At 49.9% G+C, this 18,703-nt stretch overlaps 2 protein-coding genes across 2 annotated transcripts; both read right to left on the bottom strand.

Moving 5' to 3' along the window:
* Positions 1 to 1,252: 1,252 nt before the first annotated feature.
* On the bottom strand, positions 1,253 to 7,109 carry LOC309394817 (C-type lectin lectoxin-Lei1-like). Its single transcript, XM_081958438.1, has 5 exons — positions 6,978 to 7,109; positions 5,422 to 5,519; positions 3,758 to 3,895; positions 2,476 to 2,590; positions 1,253 to 1,430 (listed from the first exon to the last, which is right to left on the bottom strand). The coding sequence occupies exons 1-5, from the start codon at positions 7,033 to 7,035 to the stop codon at positions 1,369 to 1,371; spliced, it is 471 nt and encodes a 156-aa protein (XP_081814564.1). The 5' UTR covers positions 7,036 to 7,109; the 3' UTR covers positions 1,253 to 1,368.
* Positions 7,110 to 15,379: 8,270 nt separating this feature from the next.
* LOC309394805 (uncharacterized protein) lies at positions 15,380 to 18,291 on the bottom strand. The gene is made up of 3 exons (XM_081958426.1): positions 18,158 to 18,291; positions 16,642 to 16,756; positions 15,380 to 15,595 (listed from the first exon to the last, which is right to left on the bottom strand). The coding sequence occupies exons 1-3, from the start codon at positions 18,271 to 18,273 to the stop codon at positions 15,422 to 15,424; spliced, it is 405 nt and encodes a 134-aa protein (XP_081814552.1). The 5' UTR covers positions 18,274 to 18,291; the 3' UTR covers positions 15,380 to 15,421.
* Between the last annotated feature and the right edge of the window lie 412 nt (positions 18,292 to 18,703).

The following is an 18,703-nucleotide window of genomic DNA, read 5'->3' as shown; positions in this document are numbered from 1 at the left end:
CCTCCTCTTCTTCTTCTTCTTCTTCTTCTTCTTCTTCTTCTTCTTCTTCTTCTTCTTCTTCTTCTTCTTCTTCTTCTTCTTCTTCTTCTCCTCCTCCTCCTTTCCTTCCTTCCTTCCTCCCTCCCTCCCTCCCTTCCTCCTCCTCCTCCTCCTCCTCCTCCTCCTCCTCCTCCTCCTCCTCCTCCTCCTCGGTAAACCCCACTCTCTTCTAGCACTGATGGTGTTCCCTAGTTGGATCATGAAACGTCTGCAAGAAAACCACCAAGCTCAGAGAGCAACCAAGGACCCTACAGTCATGTTATGTTGTGCTCTCTTTTCTGTGCATCTTGGCCTGTCAGCAGTGACTGTGAGGGGGATCTTGGAGTCTTAGTGGACAACCAATTAAATAGGAGCCAGCCGTGTGCAGCAGCAGCCAAAAAAAGCCAATGCAATCCTAAATTGCATCAACAGAGGGATACAATTAAGATTAAGGGAGGGACTAGTCGCACTCTCTAAAGCCTTAGTAAGGCCACACCTAGAGTCCTGCATCCAGTTTTGGTCGCCACACTATAAAAAAGATGCTGAGGCTCTGGAAAAAGTGCAGAGAAGAGCAACCAGGATAATGAGGGGACTGGAGGCTAAAACATACGATGGACGATTGCAGGAACTGGGCCTGGCTAGTCTAGTGAAGAGAAGGACCAGGGGAGACAGGGTAGAATCTTCCAATATTTGAGGGGCTGCCACAGAGAGGAGGGGGTCAAGCTATTTTCCAAAGCCCCTGAAGGCCAGACAAGGAATAATGGAAGGAAACCAAACAAGGAGAGATTCAACCTGGAAATAAGGTGAAATTTTCTGAAAGGGAGAGCAATCCACCAACAGAACAGAAGTTGCCTTCGGAAGTTGTGGGAGCTTCATCACTGTAAACTTCAAGAAAAGACCGGACAGCCATCTGTCAGAGATGGTGTAGGGTCTCCTGCTTGGGCGGGGGGGGTTGGACTAGATGACCTACAAGGCCCCTTCCAACTCTGTTATTTCGTAAGCTATGCAAGATGCCCGAGCCTCCAATTGAAATGAAGTTTGGCATGCAAGAAAGCCTCAAGGCATCAGCGGATGGTCCTTCTGTTGAGATAAGCCCCCACCCCCAAGGCCAAGCTTGGGCATGTAGAAATCTTGACTTTGGGACCCCAACAGGCTTCCGCAGAATAAACCAGGCCAGTTGTGCTTAGAGAGAGTTTATTGGACCTTCTGGCCCATCAGGAGGAGCAAACCCAGACCCAAGCTACAGAAAGCATCCACGAAGCGGAGGGGTGCAGAGAGGAGATTTCGGCAGGTGGGTGGGGGGCTTCCTTAATTCTGCAGGTTTCATCAGGCGCCTCATACAGACTCTGGCTATAACTTGCAGATGAAAAAACGCCTGAATTCACAGTTTGCAGCTTTCCACTGACTATACCCTGGGCAGCAAAAGAGAAAGTTTTGCAGTGATTGACCCAGAAGACCCCCCCCCCACAATGCCTCCCCCCACCCCCCCACTGGGCCAGAAGGACATGAGGGTACCAAAAAATGGGAAGAGGATTCAACAGGGTGTTGTAACTAAGATAACTTACCTAGCCATCAGGTTTGCTTTATTTTGTCTTTTTTAATTTTATTTTTATTTACTTGTTTGCATCACTCAAGGCAGCAAACACACCTTCCCCCTCCTCCTCTTTCCCCCCCCCTACAACAACAAACCTATGAGGTGGGTTGGGCTGAGAGAAAGTGATTGGCCCAAGGTCACCCAACCGGCTTTCAGGACTAAGGCGGGAGTAGAACTCGCTGTTTCCTGGTGATTGGCTCAAAGTCATCTAACTTGCTTTTATGGTTAAGCTGGGACTGGAACTCCCAGCCTCCTGGGGATTGGCCCAAATTCACCCAGCTGCCTTTCACAGCTAAGGCAGGACTTGAATTCATGGCCTCTGCCTTTCTACTCTGGTGCCTTAACCATTAGACCAAACTGGTTTTGAGGCTGTTTGTGTGATTGGTTTATAACTGACTGGACATGTGTTAATATTTCTCATCTATACACAATTCAACTCACTGCAATGGGAAGAGGCATTTGGTAATGCATTAAATATTAAATATTAAATTAAATGGGAAGAGGCATTTGGTAATGTATTAAAGCTAGGAAAGAGCCCACGCCAAGCCAGGTGCCCTGGGACAACGGTGACCCGAGGAAGCCGGGGAAGACGGAGATGGTTTAATTATGAGCTGACGGCCCTGTCATAATTTGGATCTGCAGTCTGAGCGTTTGAAGAAACCCTGGCCTCCATGTTTAATGGCGCATCCCATGGACGTTTTCTCTTCCCTCGTCTGCACGGAGCGTAGGACTGTGGTGGCTCTGAGCTCCAGGAGGTCAACAAGGGTCATCGGTGGCCAAGGGGTCAGGGGGTCCAGAAGGGTCCCTTGGGTCTCCATTGTGAGAATCACACCTTCGGCTCCCTCCCCTCCACCTCGGCTTACCTGACCACCTGAAGAGCTTAACACAGTACTTCTTATTGCCAAAGTTGTCAGGTTCTCCTTGTTTCCAGAGGGTATAATTGAGCATAGAGCCATCACTCCACTCCCAGTTGAGATTCTGGAATGGCAGAGAAGCCACGTTAGCCAACTGAGGAGGGGGCTCTGGCTACGCGTGGGCCTGGGGCAGACCAGATAGACTAAGAGTCTCTCTCTCTCTCTCTCTTTCTCTCCCTCCTTCCCTCTCCCTCCTTCTCTTCCTCCCTTTCTCTCTCTCTCTCCCTCCCCCTCCTTCCCTCTCTCCCCCTCTCTCCCTCTTCCTCCCCCCCTTCCTCCCTCTCTCATCTAATTAATGTCTGTTGACATGGAACATCTAAGCTGAGTCCATGGAGGCTTGGATAGGGGGCAATCAGGAGATCCAGGGAAAGAAACAGAAGAAAACTTCCTGGAGGTCTCCATGAAGTCAGCAGCCGAGCCTGAGAGCCACTTGGCTTGATGCCCAATGTGGTGACAGCTCTCAACCGTGCAAGTTGATTTCAGGAAGAGAAATGGGGTCAAAGGGAACAACTCCTTGACTGGGGGGGATGGGGGGGGCAGAAGCAGAATCCCCTGGCTTTCAGTTTGGTACTTGGACCCCTGACACGCCCACCTCTATAGGGGAGAATTTGGAATAGAAAAGGGTCCTGGGTTTCTTTCTTTATTTTGATGGCACTTATGACTCTGTTGTGGCCAGAAATGAATATTTCTATTCTCAGAGTCAGCAGGAGCTGAGCTCAACTCCAGGGAAACTCCCCTTCTTCGTGTGTAGGATCCAGATTTTTTCAAGAACGGAAAATGCTACAGAGCAGAAGAGGAAAACCTCCCGGTAACAAAAATAGACAATTTCTGTATAAAATAATTTTTTTAAAAAAAGTGGGGTGGGAAGGAAAGAGCAGGCCAGGCAAAAGAGTCCCTCCGCTCCTGGCCCACCAGAGGTTCAACCCGGTCTAGAGGCCACCCAAGAGGCCGTGAAGAGGAAGGGAGGCCCTGGTGCTGAGATGGGGGCCAGGGCAGGATCCCTCCCTTTGGGGCTTTGCAGACAGCATCAGTTCTCCAGTGGGGCAGGAAAGGTTTGGTGAGGGGGAGAAGAGACAGGATGGGAGTAAAGATCTCCTATTTTCTATTGTGTTGCCCAAGGCAAGAACATTCATTTAGAGAGAATCTCTGCCTCCCAACGGAGGATCCTTTAAAAAACCCATCAGAAACAGTAAAGAAAAATCCACGAAGATGAAAATGGGAAAGAACTTACTTTCTGTGGATCACTCAGTCCGATCCAGACACCTAAGAAAAGCACATCATTGGAGATCAGATTGGCCACGTTATTTGACTCTGCTGCGCTGTGGATGGAGGCCAGGTGGCTGCCATTCTGCTGTTGCTGGCAGGACATCTGGGAGAGAACGACAACAGAGAAAGACCCTCGTTCAACACAGGAGGACCCTGTTGTCTCTGCTTGTGCATTTGTAAAGAGCAATGGTGGCGCAGTGGTTAGAGTGCAGTACTGCCGGCTCCTTCTGCTGCCTGCAATTCGGCAGATCGAATCCCACCAGGCTCAAGGTTGACTCAGCCTTCCGTCCTTCCAAGGTGAGTCAAATGAGGACCCAGATGGTTGGGGACCAAGAGGCTGACTCTGTCAACCGCTTAGAGAGGGCTATAAAAGCACTGTGAAGTGGTATATAAGTCTAAGGGCTACTGCTAACTCAACCCACTGCCAGGAGTTCGACCCTGACCGGCTGAAGGTTGACTCAGCCTTCCGTCCTTCCAAGGTGGGTAAAATGAGGACCCAGATGGTTGGGGCCAAGAGGCTGACTCTGTAAAACCGCTTAGAGTAAAAGCACTATAAAAGCACTGTGAAGCGGTACATAAGTGTAAGTACTATTGCTAGTGCTGTTGGGCATGTGAGAAAAGTGCAAAGATCTGATTGCAGGATTGAAGCTGCCATTTTGATTTTGTGGAACCTCACTGGGGTACACAACTGTTGAACAATTCCCAATTCAGAAGTTAGAATGCCTGCCTGTCTCTCTTTCTCTCTCACACACACAGAGAGGCCCTAGATTGAACCCAGGAGCAGGGTAGTGGGCTCTACGTGCCCCACTCACCATATGGGTCCTGCCAGTGAAGCCCCCTCTGGCCCAACCAAGGTGCCTCCTGCGCAAAGTTTCCGGGGGGAGCAGAAGGAAGAGTGCAAAATTTTGGAGGTGACCAAACGCATCTCAGTCTTCAGCATTTTGGGGAGGCCTCCATGCCAGCTTCCTGACCGGCTTTTTCAAACGCTCGGTTGCCTTTCACTGCCAAGCAGTGACAGTTTGTCATAAACGCTGGGGGGGAGGGGTGGTAAGGGGGCTACTTAGGGCAGGGGTGTCCAAACTTGGGAACTTTATGACTTGTGGAATTCTGGGCCAGGGGAATTCTGGGAGTTGAAGTCCACAAGTCTTAAAGTTCCCTGACTTAGGGGGTTACGAGAGGAACTTCTTTCCAATGCAGCCACTCTGTCTCGAGCCAAGCTACCTCACAGGGTTGTTGTTGTGAGGAACGTAGGAGGAAAAGGAGTGATGGCCATGTTCACCAACTTGAGTTATTCATAATAAATAAATAAATAAATAAAGATGGGAGGGAGAAAGAAAGAAAGAAAGAAAGAAAGAAAGAAAGAAAGAAAGAAAGAAAGAAAGAAAGAAAGAAAGAAAGAAAGAAAGAAAGAAAGCTACCCGTAAGGCTTGTGCCCAGTGGCAAGGGAGGGGCTGAAAGAGTGGAGAAGAGGAAGAAGAGTGGAGTAGAATAATTGCATTTTTGCTCCTTTTCCATCCCCCCAGCTGAATGTCCCTCCACTTCAGCCCAGCCAGAGGGCTCTTCCACGCTCTGCCGAGACTTCTCCTCTGCCTGGGCTGAGAGATTCCCTGACACACAAGCACATCTGACCTCTGCATCGTTCCAAGTCTTCAGTTGTTTGAAGACCTTGTAGCAAAACTCATTAAAGGAGGACCAATCGGGGGGGCAGTGGTGATCAGCTCCAGCTCCTGTGGGGGGGGGGGGAGAGAGAGAGCAATGAGAAGGTGGCCAGGAGGAGGAGGAGGAGGAGGAGGAAGAGAGAGGAGGGTCTGTAGAACATTCTTGACCCTCTGAGTTGCAAACATCTTTGATGACAGTAAACATCAACTGACTTGCAGCTCCATTGTCCATACCTTGGTTAGGGTCAGCCCTGGTTAATTTCCATGCCTGGTGTGACTTTGTCCACTTCAGTTGCTTGGCCATTCAGGGCCAGGAAGGGGAGGCACCGAAGGGAAGGAGCACCTCGACTTGGGGATTTCGGTGCGCGACTTTCAGTTCAGGCTTTGCATTATTGCAATTCGCTTGACTTCTAGTAAACTATGCCCTTCTCAACACACGGAGTTAAGGATTGTTTGAGCCCTGGTGGCACAGTGGTTAGAGTGCAGTACTGCAGGCTGCTTCTGCTGCCTGCAGTTTGGAAGTTCGATCCTGACTGGCTCAAGGTTGACTCAGCCTTCCCTCCTTCCAAAGTGAGTCAAATGAGGGCCCAGATGGTTGGGGGGCAAGAGGCTGACTCTGTAAACTGCTTAGAGAGGGCTGTAAAGCACAAGCGGTATATAACTCCACATGCGACTGCTTAACCATTCCAGCGGTTAGAATGCAGTATTGCGGGCTCAACTGCCAGCAGTTCAATCCTGACTGGCTCAAGGTTGACTTATTGCCTTCCACCCTTCCAAGGTCAGTAAAACAAGGACCCAGGTTCAAGATGAGGCACGCCTGACATTAAGCCTCTTTAATCTTTGGACACGTGGCTTTAGAAGGCAAAATGCAAACCTCCCTGCGAAAGTCTCACAAGCCATCTAGACTTCAGCAACGGGCTTCATGGGGGGCTACCCTTGAAACGCTCTCGAAATTTCAACTGCTGAGAAAGGCAGCGCCAAGGCTGTTGTCCAATGCAACCCACAGTAGGTGGGTCAGTCCTGAATGATTTGTGCTGGCCTCCTTCTATAGATGGCCCACATCTACTCGAGGGGCTTCCGGGGTCATTTGTTGGGGGATCGTCCCCCTTCTGCCTACTACGCAGGAGAGCCCTGCCGCATCTTAGGTGTAAACCAGGGGTCCCCAAACTGGCTGGAGAATTCTGGGAGTTGAAGTCCACAAGTCTTAAAGTGGCCAAGAAGACCTCTTAGGTGTAAACTCTTGTGTGGGTCCAATGGAGTGCAATCCATGGCAAGAACTGGGGGCCACTCTTCATAATAAATGCATGCATTTATGCCAAGGTTTTAACTTTCAATTAATTCTACATTTCAATTGCATTAATATAGCTTGGCCTTGCAAACGGATTTCAGCTGACATACAAGGTGTGATTAAATGATAGAATAAGCCAAACAGGAAGAAAACAAAACTTCTAGGGGGTCAAATCAGGAAGGGGTTCAAAGGCAAGGAAGTTGCCTTCTTAGGACAGGTGAGACCCTGTTCAAACTCACCACTTAAGAAGAGGGCCACCACCAGCAAGCCCAGGCTCAGAAAAATGAATCGCCCCATTGTCTCCCTTCCTTCCCTGCAGAGGCAATAAAAAAGGGGAGAAATTAAAGGGGGAGATGGACCATTGGGAAGCCCCTCCCCCCCAAGGAAGAGGGACCCCCACATTCAACCCAGGACTCCCTCCTTGGTCATGCATGGGTGGGTCACAGACCCTTCACTGCTGCGTAATGGTTAGGGAGAATCCCGAGAAGGTCTCTTTTATGTGTCTGACATAAAAGATCCCCAACAGATCCTTTGCTCTCTGCCTGAGGCACCCTCCTGCAGATCCCCTGTTGCAAACAGGACACCCCCTGCAGCCCCCCTGCAAGGGGTCCCTTCAGGTGGAGACAGAGAGACGCAGGAGGGATCTGCTGCAGGGGCCTCACCTGTCCAGTGCCCGCAGGTGGGAGAGCCGAACTCACCTGTCCCTTTGCCTCCACAGGTAGAAAGTCTTCTCAGTGGCAATTCTCAGCTTTTCCTTCAGCAAAGGGAACGGAGGCATTTATAGGCAAGGCAGGGGGTGGATTTCTTTGGGGGGAGAGGGGCGCGAAGGGAGAGAAGGAAACTGCTTGAGAAGGGAAATTTTGATTTAGCCATCAGGAAGAAATACCTTGGCACAAAAGAAATTTAACCCCACTTTATTGACCTTCTGCCAGGAGAGATCCTCACTAAGCAAATCCTGCAAGTTGAAACGTTCCTTTTTAATTATTAAATATGTATAAAAATGTGATTTAACAGTGAAAAGCTAAGTAATTTGATAAATGCTTGAAAGAGCATGATTGATGCTAGAAGTGCATATTGAAATATTGAATAATGAAAAAAGGAAGGATCACGTCTTTGAATATTAGAATGATAGGGAAAAGGGGGGGAAAGGGGGGTCTAAATAGAGGTAGAAATAAGAGGGGGAAATAGCAAAAACAGATGTTAAGATGACACAATGGATGGTGGAACTATGAGAAGGTTTAGAATTGAAGGATGATAGTAGAAATTACTTCATTTCCCCCCCCCCCCCCAATTTTGTGCAAATACAATCCTAGCTGCAGCTATTACGTGAATTATCAAGTGTACATTTTCTTCACTATGAGTTTCTGGCAGAAACCCTCAACAAAAATACTTCAGGTTTCAGATCAATATGCTGTTGTATCCTCTCCTCCGACTGTGTGCATATTTTTATCCAATTTCTTTTGGCTTTTACGCACGTTCCTTGAGATCATCCAATCCAGCTCTTGCTCAGTGCAGCCATCCAAAGGAAAGCCCCCCCCTCCCCGAGATGCATGGCTGATTAGCCACCACTCCCTTGAAGGCACACAAAGAAGGGGAGCCCCCAACTATCCCGAGAAAGATGGGGTGGCCCAAAGTCACCAGGGTAGGGGCTGCTGTTGACAGGTTGACTTTCTCTTCTTGTGAGGCAGGTTCTTCTAACTTTGGCACCTGCAGGGATGAACAGCTCCCAGCATCCCCCTAAGGCAGTGGGGGACTTCAACTCTGTGGACTTCAACTCCCAGCTGGCTGGGGTTTCACAGAACCAGTAGGGAAAATTTTTGAATTTCACCACCGTGCAAAGGTCCCCACCTTCAGCCTTCTGCTCCTGGACAGATCTTATTCCCAGGGAGTTTTTCCTCACATTTCAACAAAACCTTCCTAGCTGCACCCATGCGAAACCTTCCAGGAGTTGCTATCCTGGGGCACAATTGAACTCTAACGACAACCAGGGGCGGCTTCTCCAAGATCTTCGGCCACTTAACCAAGATCCCCCAAATTCTCAGAGCAGCAAGGACTTTTTTTCAGCTAGTGGTCGGCAAGCTCAATTCAACCAGAGAGCCCCACAGAGCATTGTGACACCCAGTGGGCAGCGTGCCCAAGGTGGTCTCCTTCCCTTGGGGAAGAAAACCAGGAAGGAGAAACGGAGAAGGAAGGAGGAAGCGAAAACCTTGAGCAACCCAAAGGTGGATTGAATCAAATGTCATGTGCGGGAATTACCACATCAAAAGTCTTCTCATCCCATATTGCAAAATGTTTTGCATAAAACCACATTTATGAAGACACATATGCAGATGTATGCCAACACACACACAAATGCACACAAACACACCTACAATCTTAGTCGCAAGAACTCACAGCATCCTTACGAGTGGCCCAAAGTCACAGAGCCGGCTTTCATGCGTAAGGCGGGACCAGAACTCCCCAGCTCCTGGTGCTTGGGCCAAAGTCACCCAATTGGCTTTCGTGCCAGAGGAATTGGAACGGGGACCATTTGATGGGGGGGGGGAAACACACGGTGCTCTCCAAATGAGTGGAGTGTCCAGGGATCGAGGACGAGGCAGTCCCGGGGCCATATGGCAACAGGGTGGGTCCTTTGATCCTGGGATAGGTGAGAAATAAACATACCCTATTTAGCCTCTGTGTTGGGTCAGGACACGAGGTGGACATCCAAGAAGGCATCGTAGCATCAATGGGGCAATGAGACACCCCACCCAAACACCCCTTAAGGCCAGGCCTTGCCATCCATGCAGAAAATTGTGGGGTCTTGAGCTTTGGAATTCCACATTGTCCTGGTCTGCAGAGTAAAGGAGGCCAGTCATGCTAGAGAGAATTCATTTGACCTCCTGGCCCAGGTTTGGGTTAATGTTGGCCTTCCCGATAGCATCCAAAAGTAAACCAGAGTCCAAGGCAAAATATTGCTCAAAGTTCCAATTGATTAAGAGAGCCATGCTGGCACATCTGGGGAAACCCGAATCTGAAGGCTTCCCGGTTTTCCACCCAGTTGAACGTTCAAGATCTCTCCCCCACACCCACAAGTCCATCCCATGAACAGTCTTCCTTTCATTCTCAGGGCAACGGGTCCTCCTTTCGGGGTCAGGATTATGAATCTTCCTTTCGGGGTTCTGAATTTGGGGGCCCAGGGTTCAGGCAGTATCAGGGGGGTTACGCCCACAGACAGAGATACCAGACAGAAGGGTAGAGAACAGAAGTGCCCATTTCGAGGGGGCGGCGGAGGAGGAGGAGGCTGGTTTGCTGATCGTTGGGATTTATCCTCTTCAGATGCATGGGTTCAATCCACTATCAATCCAGATCAGACCTCTCCCTTGAATTCCTCTCCAGCTCCCCAAGGTTTTTTCGGACTTGTCCAGTCTCAAATAACCCGACCCGGAGTTGACTTATGCAGGAGGCCATTCTACACCTATTGGATGTTAGGACCATCCAATTTGTGCCTCCAGAACAACAGGGTCAGGGTTATTATTCCACTCTTTTTGTGATCCCCAAAACCTCGGGTGGCTGGAGAGCAATTCTTGACCTACAGCGTCTAAACCGCTCTGTGCATAATCGGAGATTCAAAATGCATTCACTGCGTTCTATTTTAGAAGGGGGTATAAGGCAGGGGGACTTCCTCACTTCTAGACCTTACTGAGGCCTACCTGCATATACCCATAGCTCCTGTACACCGACAGTCTCTCGGGTTTTGTTATTTAGGGCACCATTTCCAGTACAGGGCCTTTCCACTCAGATTGTCATCTGCTCCTTGGGTTTTTACTAAGGTAATGGCGGCACGGGCAGCGTACCTGAGGCAGGTACCGGTACGGCTCCAGTGCTATTTAGATGACATATTGTTACAGCCATCCTCTGTTAATGGTGCCCTAAGAGACATCACCATGTCAACCTGGAGAGATCATAGCTTTTCTGTTAATCTGGAGAAAAGCCACCTGCAACCTACCACAAGGCTAATTCATCTGGGGTCCTTGATAGGCACAGTGTCAGCCACAGTCTTTCTGTCGCCCCAGAGAGAGAGCAAAATCTCAGGGAGTTGGCCTCCCAGGTCACCAGGGAGAGAAGGGTGTCCCTAGCTACATTGTCCAGGTTGTTAGGCACTGTGGTCTCAGCCGTTGGCATTGTCCCTTGGGCACGCCTACACACCAGGGACCTTCAATTGTTTCTTTTGCCATTTCAGCGAAGGCTCATGAGCTGCTCCCAGATCAAGGTCCTTCTACCAGGGGAAGTATCCCCTTCCTTGATATGGTGGAGGTCCCCAGCTATCACCAAGGGGGGATACTTCTGGATTCCAGACCGGGTGACGGTCACAACGGACACCAGTCCGTTTGGATGGGGGGCCCATCTACAGGCACAGATGGCACAATGGGACAAGGGAGCCAGGCGGAACTGGCTCACAACATCAATTGGTTGGAATTCAGGGCGGTCCGCCTGGCTCTCAAATATTCGCCGTTCTGTCAGTGGCAGACATATACTTATCCTCACAGACAATATAGCCACCAAGGCGCATATCAACAGACAGGTAGGGACCAGGTCAAAGTCCCTCATGCTGGAGGCCAAGAAACTGGGGCTTTGGGCTGAGAGAAATTTATTGTCAATTACCGCCGAGATACAGTGGGGGTGGACAACGTACGGGCCGATTGGCTCAGCCGGACTGAGGTGGACTATGTGGAGTGGCAGCTTCACCCATCGATATTTCGGGCAATTGTGGACCTCTTCAGCCACCCAGAGGTCGACCTATTTGCCACCCCACTCAATGCTCAGCTCCCGAGGTTTTCTTCCAGGATTCATGGTCCAATCTCCCACTGCCATGCTGGCAGTTCCACCCATCCAGTTCTGGTCAGGTGGAGAGGTGCTAAGACAAAGGATGACCTTGGCAATCTAAAAGGAATTTTATTTTGGCTACATAACATTCAACTCCGTACTATTCCCCCCCCTTCCTATTTCCCCACTATAGAAACCGCATAGTGGAATAGAAGTGTGGCAGGTCAACGATCCAAAAGGAAAGGTGGCTAGAGGCCTGACATCAGGAGGAGCAAAGTCAGATCCAAGCTGCAGAAAGCATCCATGAAGCCAAGGGGTGCAAGAGCGGAGATTTTGGCGGGCGGGCGGGGGGGCTTCCTTGTCTCTCCAGGCTTCACCAGGTGCTTCCCTCACCCTGTGGCTGGAACTTGCAGATGAAATAACACTTCAAACTGCACCTCTCATTGTTCCATCCGAGATACCCTGGGTAGCAGAAGAGAAATTTTGATCACGCAAGGGGCTTTTGTGGCTAAGGTGGGACGAGAACTCACCGTCTCCCCCTTTCTAATCTGCTGCCTTAACCACTAGACCAAACTGGGTTTTAGACTGTTCTTGTGTCAGGCCTGTAATTCTGTTCCTTTTAGGATCTTTGGCCTGCCACATATTTTAAAAAGAAAAATTCTTATGCTGTTTCATTGGTATAGTAGTTGGGAGGGGGGAATAGAAAGGAGTAGGATTGTGGAATGTATTGTTATGGATTTCTTAGAAGCTCAAGGTCGTCTTTTGTCTCCGCACCTCGACACCTGGCCGGAAGTAGAGGGGTGTACATGCCAGCGTGGAAGATGAAGATTGGACCATGTGATGAATTATGAGGTGTGGGGATAGATGATGAACTTTTAACTGGGTGAACCCACAGGATGTACATTAGAGTTGAAATTTCACAGCATAATGCCAAAATGTCTGTCTTATTAAATTGGAGTTTTAAGGATAACTTTGCCTTGGACAATGATTTAATTCTGCATGATATTTGGAACGCTGACATCTTGTGGTTGGCTTATAATTGGACTGAGCCTGCCTTAATATTTCTCTTCTATACACGCTGAAAGTGGCTGAGATTTCTCTCACTTCAATGGGGTAGAAATTTTACAATGCATTAAAGCAAGGAAAGAGACCACACAAAACCAGAAGTCCTGAGCTGACGGCCCCGTCATAATTTGGATATGCAGCCTCGGTGGCCAAGGGGACAGGGTGGACCTTGGCCTCTCAATGTGGGAAGCACAACCTTTGGCTCCCTCCCCTCCATCTCGGCTTCTCTGAGAATCTCCACAGTCCAACGCAGTGCTCCTTCCAGAAAAAGCTGCTGGGTTCTCCTTGTTTGCAGAATGTACAACCGAGCCCGGAGGCACCACTCCACTCCCAGGTCCGATTCTGGGAAAAGGAGACCCATGGCCTCCTTTCCTTTCCTGCTGAGAGGAGCAAAAAGGGGAGATGAAGAAGAAGGGGGAGCAAGGCCCCCGGGAGAGGCTCCCCAGGAAGTGGGGCCTCCATCTTCACTAGGCTCCACACCGGGAGCCCCGTTGTTTGTCTCACAGTGGCGCACTCGCCATCGGGACCCCCCCCATTTCTCCTTCTTTCATCTCACAACGGCTTTAATGGGTTAGAGCAGGGTTTCCAAACTTGGCCACTTTAAGACTTGTGAACTGGGAGTGGATTTCTATGGGGGGGGGGAGGCGGTGGGAGACATGGCTTTGAGTGAGAATGGAATTTTGTGGCTATCAATCAGGATGCAGCTTGTTTGCACAAAATAACTTGATGGATATGTACATTCTGCCAGGAGAGATCTCACTGGGCTAATCCTGCAATTTGAGGTCATCCAACCAGCCCCTGCTGAGGGCAGCAATCCAAAGGAAGGAACCCCAGACCCCTGGCTGATTAGCCCCCTCCCCTTGAGGGCATCCAGAGGAGTTAAAGCCTAATTTCCCTTCAGGGCCTGCAGGGATGAACAGCTCCCATCCTCCCCCCCAGGGAGGGCTTCCCTGCATTCCCACAATAGGCCAAGACCTCAACCTGGGTTAAGAAAAGGGAAGGGCTGCTTCGTTCACACAATCTGCTGAATGACTGGCTGGGTTTTCAAACCACACAACGGAGTCTCACCTGCACACTCCCTACACACACTTTAACACAGAAGCATAGAAAACCGACAGCCGAAAAAGACATTGCGGTCCATCAGAATTTATGTTATGTTATTTCTTCTTTTTTTTTCCAGATGAATGGCATGTCTTTATCCCAGCCATGTTGAAACCCAGTTACCGAGGATTGGCCCATGATCCCCTGTGCTGGATGCCGGTTGCAACTCTTGGCTGCTCTTCCTGTGAAGTTCCACTTCCTAACGTGGCTTCCCAGCATCCCTCCTGCCCCTTTGACTTCATGCCTCCACGTTCTTTTTGGCTTAGCTGAAGCCCAGGACTTTTCCACGCCCCCCCCCTTGAATTTGGGACGGAATGAAACCCCCTTTCTGGATTTCTACAGCTGCCCCTAGATGAAGCCCACCATCTCGGCTTCCTCTGCACGACACACCAGCCAAGCGTTGTGGGTTGTGTTAAACAGAGGAAGGGGAATTTCTCAGATCAACCCGTTGTCTGAGTCTAGTAGAGGTTTTGCTGGTGTGAGAGACTCAGCACGGTCATTTCTCGGGTTTTACCTCCTTTCAAAGGGAGCAGCTCATCTTATTCATTTATGTCTTTCATTTTTAAAATGTCTGATGTTTGAAGCCGGTCCCTGGAGCCCCCAAAAGAGAGACCACCACAAAACACTGACGCAAAGCCCAAAGTCGCCTTCTTCCCTTTGGAAAGGAAACCCGGAAGAAGAAGATGAGGGGGAAGAAGGAAGCGAATCCTTTAAGCCATCCGGGGCTGGATTGGTTCAGTCATCAAATGCCATTCACGGGAATTGCCACCTCAAAAGTCTGCTCATCCCACATTGCAACAGGTTTTACATAAACCCCCATTGCATTTATGTGCATGCGCAGAAACATTCACAGCCCTAGTCCCAAGGCAGGACTAGAACTCCTTGTCTCCTGCTGATTGACCCAAAGTCACCCAGTCGTCTTCCATGCCTAAGGCAGGGCTAGAACTCACCATCTCCTGCCTTCCACCCTTGCCCCTTAATGACCAGACTGGCTCTCAAAGAGGGCTCACTTCCCCTGAAGAGGGGGGGGGGTCTTCTCTCTCGTGATGTAGGAAGCCCTCCCGATTCAACGGGTGGATGGAACGAGGGGGAAGGGGAGCTGGCACGAATTGGCTTTGACCCTGGAATTCCTTTCCAACTTGCCAGCCTCCAAATGAACATGCCGGCATTCGATGCTTCCACACATCCAGAGTGCAAAGAACCTGGGGAAATTGGGGGTGGGTCCTTCCACCAGAGGATGGAGTGATGCCTCACCTGAGAATGGAGTGATGCAACCCACCACAGCCCAGGAAGCCACCTGTGGGGCAGCAGAGCCCATAGGATTTTGCTTTCCACCTGAGAGTGCATCTACAATCCAGAACCCAGGAATGTGTGTCTCAGTCCCATTGCAGGAAAAGTGGGAAGGAAGGAAGGAAAAAGAGGAGGGGGAAGCCCTCCCTTCCTTACACCTCATGAGGTCCCCTTAAGAGACCCACCTGCAGTCTTTTTCCTTCCTTCCTTTTTCCTTCTTTCCTTCTTTCCCTCCCTCCCTCCCTCCCTCCCTCCCTGTAGTGACAGACTGGCCATGAACCAATGGTGGGCTTCACATTTTGTTACTACTGGTTCAACACGTGTGCGCCCCCACCCCTAACTCTGCAGAAACAAGGATGCCAGTCATGCTGGATAGATTTTTATTGGGCCTTCCGGCCCATCAGGAGGAGCAAAATCAGATCTAAGCTAGAGAAAGCATCCATGAAGCGAAGGGGTGCAGGATGGAGATTTCAGCAGGCAGGGGGTCTTCCTTGTCTCTCCAGGCTTCACCAGGTGCTTCCCTCGCCCTCTGGCTGGAATTTGCAGATGAAATAACGCCTCGAATTGCACCTCTGATCGTTCCATGTGTGATACCCTGCGTAGCAGAAGAGAAATGTTCATCACCCAACCGGCCTTCGTTCCTAAAGCGGGACTAGAATTCACCATCTCCTTGTGATTAGCCCAGTCACCCAACTGACTTTTGTGCCTAAAGAAGGACTAGAAATCCTGGTCTCCTGGTGACTGGCCCAACGTCACCTAGCCAGCTTTCGTGGCTAAGGTGGGACGAGAACTCACCGTCTCCCCCTTTCTAATCTGCTGCCTTAACCACTGGACCAAACTGGGTTTTAGACTGTTCTTGTGGTTGGCTTATAATTGGACTGAGCCTGCCTTAATATTTCTCTTCTATACACGCTGAAAGTGGCTGAGATTTATCTCACTGCAGTGGGTTAGACACTTGATCAGGGGTGAAATGCTACCAGTTCAGGCTGGGTCACCAGAACTGGTAGTAAAAAAAAATGCTACCAGATTGGACAAACCCGTAGTTCCAACGATCAGCTGTGTGACAATCAGCCGCATGATTTATATTCGGAAATCCTGTTTTCTAGCGAATCTAAATCGCGCGGCAGAGCTCTTCTCCCCCCTTCCTGTTCTATTTATCTTTGTAGACTCAGAAAAGGCTTCTTAAATCCTCCTTTTTCAGTGCTGCATGGTAGAGCCTGCGTTGTGCATGCGCGCGCAAAGCAAACCAGCAGCAAAGCGAACCGGTAGCAAAGCGAACCAGTAGCAGACTTCAGAGCATTTCACCCCTGCATTTGATCATATATGACCACACCAAGCCAGGTGCCCTGGGACAACGGTGACCCGAGGAAGCAGGGGAAGACGGAGATGGTTTAATTATGAGCTGACGGCCCTGTCATAATTTGGATCTGCAGTCTGAGCGTTTGAAGAAACCCTGGCCTCCATGTTTAATGGCGCATCCCATGGACGTTTTCTCTTCCCTCGTCTGCACGGAGTGTAGGACTGTGGCGGCTCAGAGCTCCAGGAGGTCAACAAAGGTGGCCAAGGGGTCAGGGTGCCCAGAAGGTTCCCCTGGGTCCCCATTGTGAGAAGCACCCCTTCCTCCCCTCCACCTGGGCTTACTTGAGAATCTCCACAGTTCAACACAGTGCTCGTTCCAGAAATGGTTGTTGGGTTCTCCTCGTTTCCAGGACTTGTAGCGGAACTGGGAGCCATCACTCCACTCCCAGTTGCGATTCTGTAATGACAGAGAAGCCACGTTAGACAACTGAGGAGGGGGCTCTGATTACTCAAGGCCCGGGCACAGAGAGAGAGAGAAATTGGTAGATTTCAAGGGGCAGAGCAAATAGAATGACAAGGACTAATTATATTCCCACTCTGTCTCTCTCTCTCTCTCCTCTCTCTCTCTCTCTCTCTCTCTCTCTCTCTCTCTCATTCTCTCTCTCTCTCATTCTTTCTCTCTCTCTTTCTCTCTCTCTCTCTTTCTCTCATTCTCTCTCTCACATTCTCTCTCTCTCATTCCCCCCTCTCTCTCATTCTCTCTCTCACTCTCTTTCTCTCTCTCTTTCTCTCTCTCTCTCTTTCTCTTTCTCTCTCTCTCTCTCTCTCTCTCATTCTCTCTCTCCCATTCTCTCTCTCTCTCACACACACATTCTCTCTCCCATTCTCTCTCTCTCATTCTCTCACTCTCTCTCCCATTCCCTCTCTCTCATTCCCTCTCTCTCTTTCTCTCTCTCTTATTCTCATTCTATCTATCTATCATCTACCTATCTATCTCAGTTGATCTGGAACAGCTAAGCAGAATTAAACTTGGTGAATGCTTGGATAGGTGGCCATCAGGAGATCCAGGGAGAGAAACAGAAGAAAACTACCTGGAGCTGTCCATGAGGTCACCACTTGGTGATGGGTCCAGGTGATACTGTTTGATGTCAGAAAGACAAATAGGGTTAAAGTCAATGAGTTCTTGGGGAGGGGGACCAGCAGCAAAACCCCAGGGGCTATTGGGAATTGGGACACTTAGGAATGGAAAAGCATCCTAGAGTCAGTCAGTTGGTTAAGGGAGTGGAGACGGAGTAATCCTCTGTTGCCAGAAATGAATATTTCCATTCACAGAGTCACCAGGAGCTGAGCTCAACTCCTGGGAAACGTCTTTCTCCGTATATGCTCCAGCTTTGTCATGAATGGAAAATGCAACAGAGCAGAAGAGGAAAACCTGCCAGTAAGAGAAATGAGGAATTTCTGCTTAAATAAAAAGAGGGGAGGGAGAAGAGTCCTCCCAGGCCAGGCAAAAGAGACCCTCCATTCCTGGCCCACCAGGATTTCAACCAGGTTTAGAGCCCATCCAAGGAGCCATAAGGAGGAAGGGAGGCCTTGATGCTGAGATGGGGGCCAGGGGAGGATCCGTTCCTTCTGGGGGGGGGGGGAGCTTTAAAAGCAGCAGTCAGTTCTTCCATAGGGCAGGAAGGGTTTGGTGAGGGGAGACAGGATGGGAGTAAAGATCTTCTATTTTCCACGGCGTTCTCCAAGGCAAGAACATTCATGTAGAGAGAATCTCTGCCTCCCATTGGAGGACCCTTAAAAAAACCCATCAGAAACAGTCAGGGTGAACCCATAAAGATTAGCATCAGAAAGGACCTACTTTCCATGGATCACCCAGTCCGATCCAGACATGATAAGGCGGACATTGCGGTAGACCAACCCAGGCCACGTAGGATGACTCTGCCCAGCTGTGGATGGAGGCCAGGTGGCCGCCATTCTGCTCTTGCCTGCAGAACACCTGGAGAGAACGACAAGAGAGAAAGACACTTGTTCAGTAGAGAAGGACCGTGTTGTCTCTGTTTGTACATTTGTGCATGTGAGAAAAAGAAAAGAGCAGGGACCTGATTTTATGATCCTGGCCACCATCATGATTTCATTCACACCCGCAGCTGTCGTCACTCAACATGCAGTTTTTGAACGATTCCTGTATCAGCATCACGAGTTAGAATTTCTGAACCCCCCCCACCCACATAGACTCCCATATTAAGGCCCTAGACTGAACCCAGGGTCAGCCTTTTGGGTAGTGGGCTCTACAGACCCCGCTCACCACCTGCTTCCTGGATGGAACACCCAGAGGCAAACTGAGCAACATGCAATCCCATGCGCAGATCATTGGAGAAACAAAACCACCACTTCACAAACGCAT

This window comes from Natrix helvetica, assembly GCF_964273705.1.
Source record: "Natrix helvetica genome assembly, chromosome: 6".
NCBI lineage: Eukaryota > Metazoa > Chordata > Lepidosauria > Squamata > Natricidae > Natrix > Natrix helvetica.
Note: the sequence above shows the minus strand (reverse complement) of the source record. Positions and strands in the feature narration are given on the sequence as shown.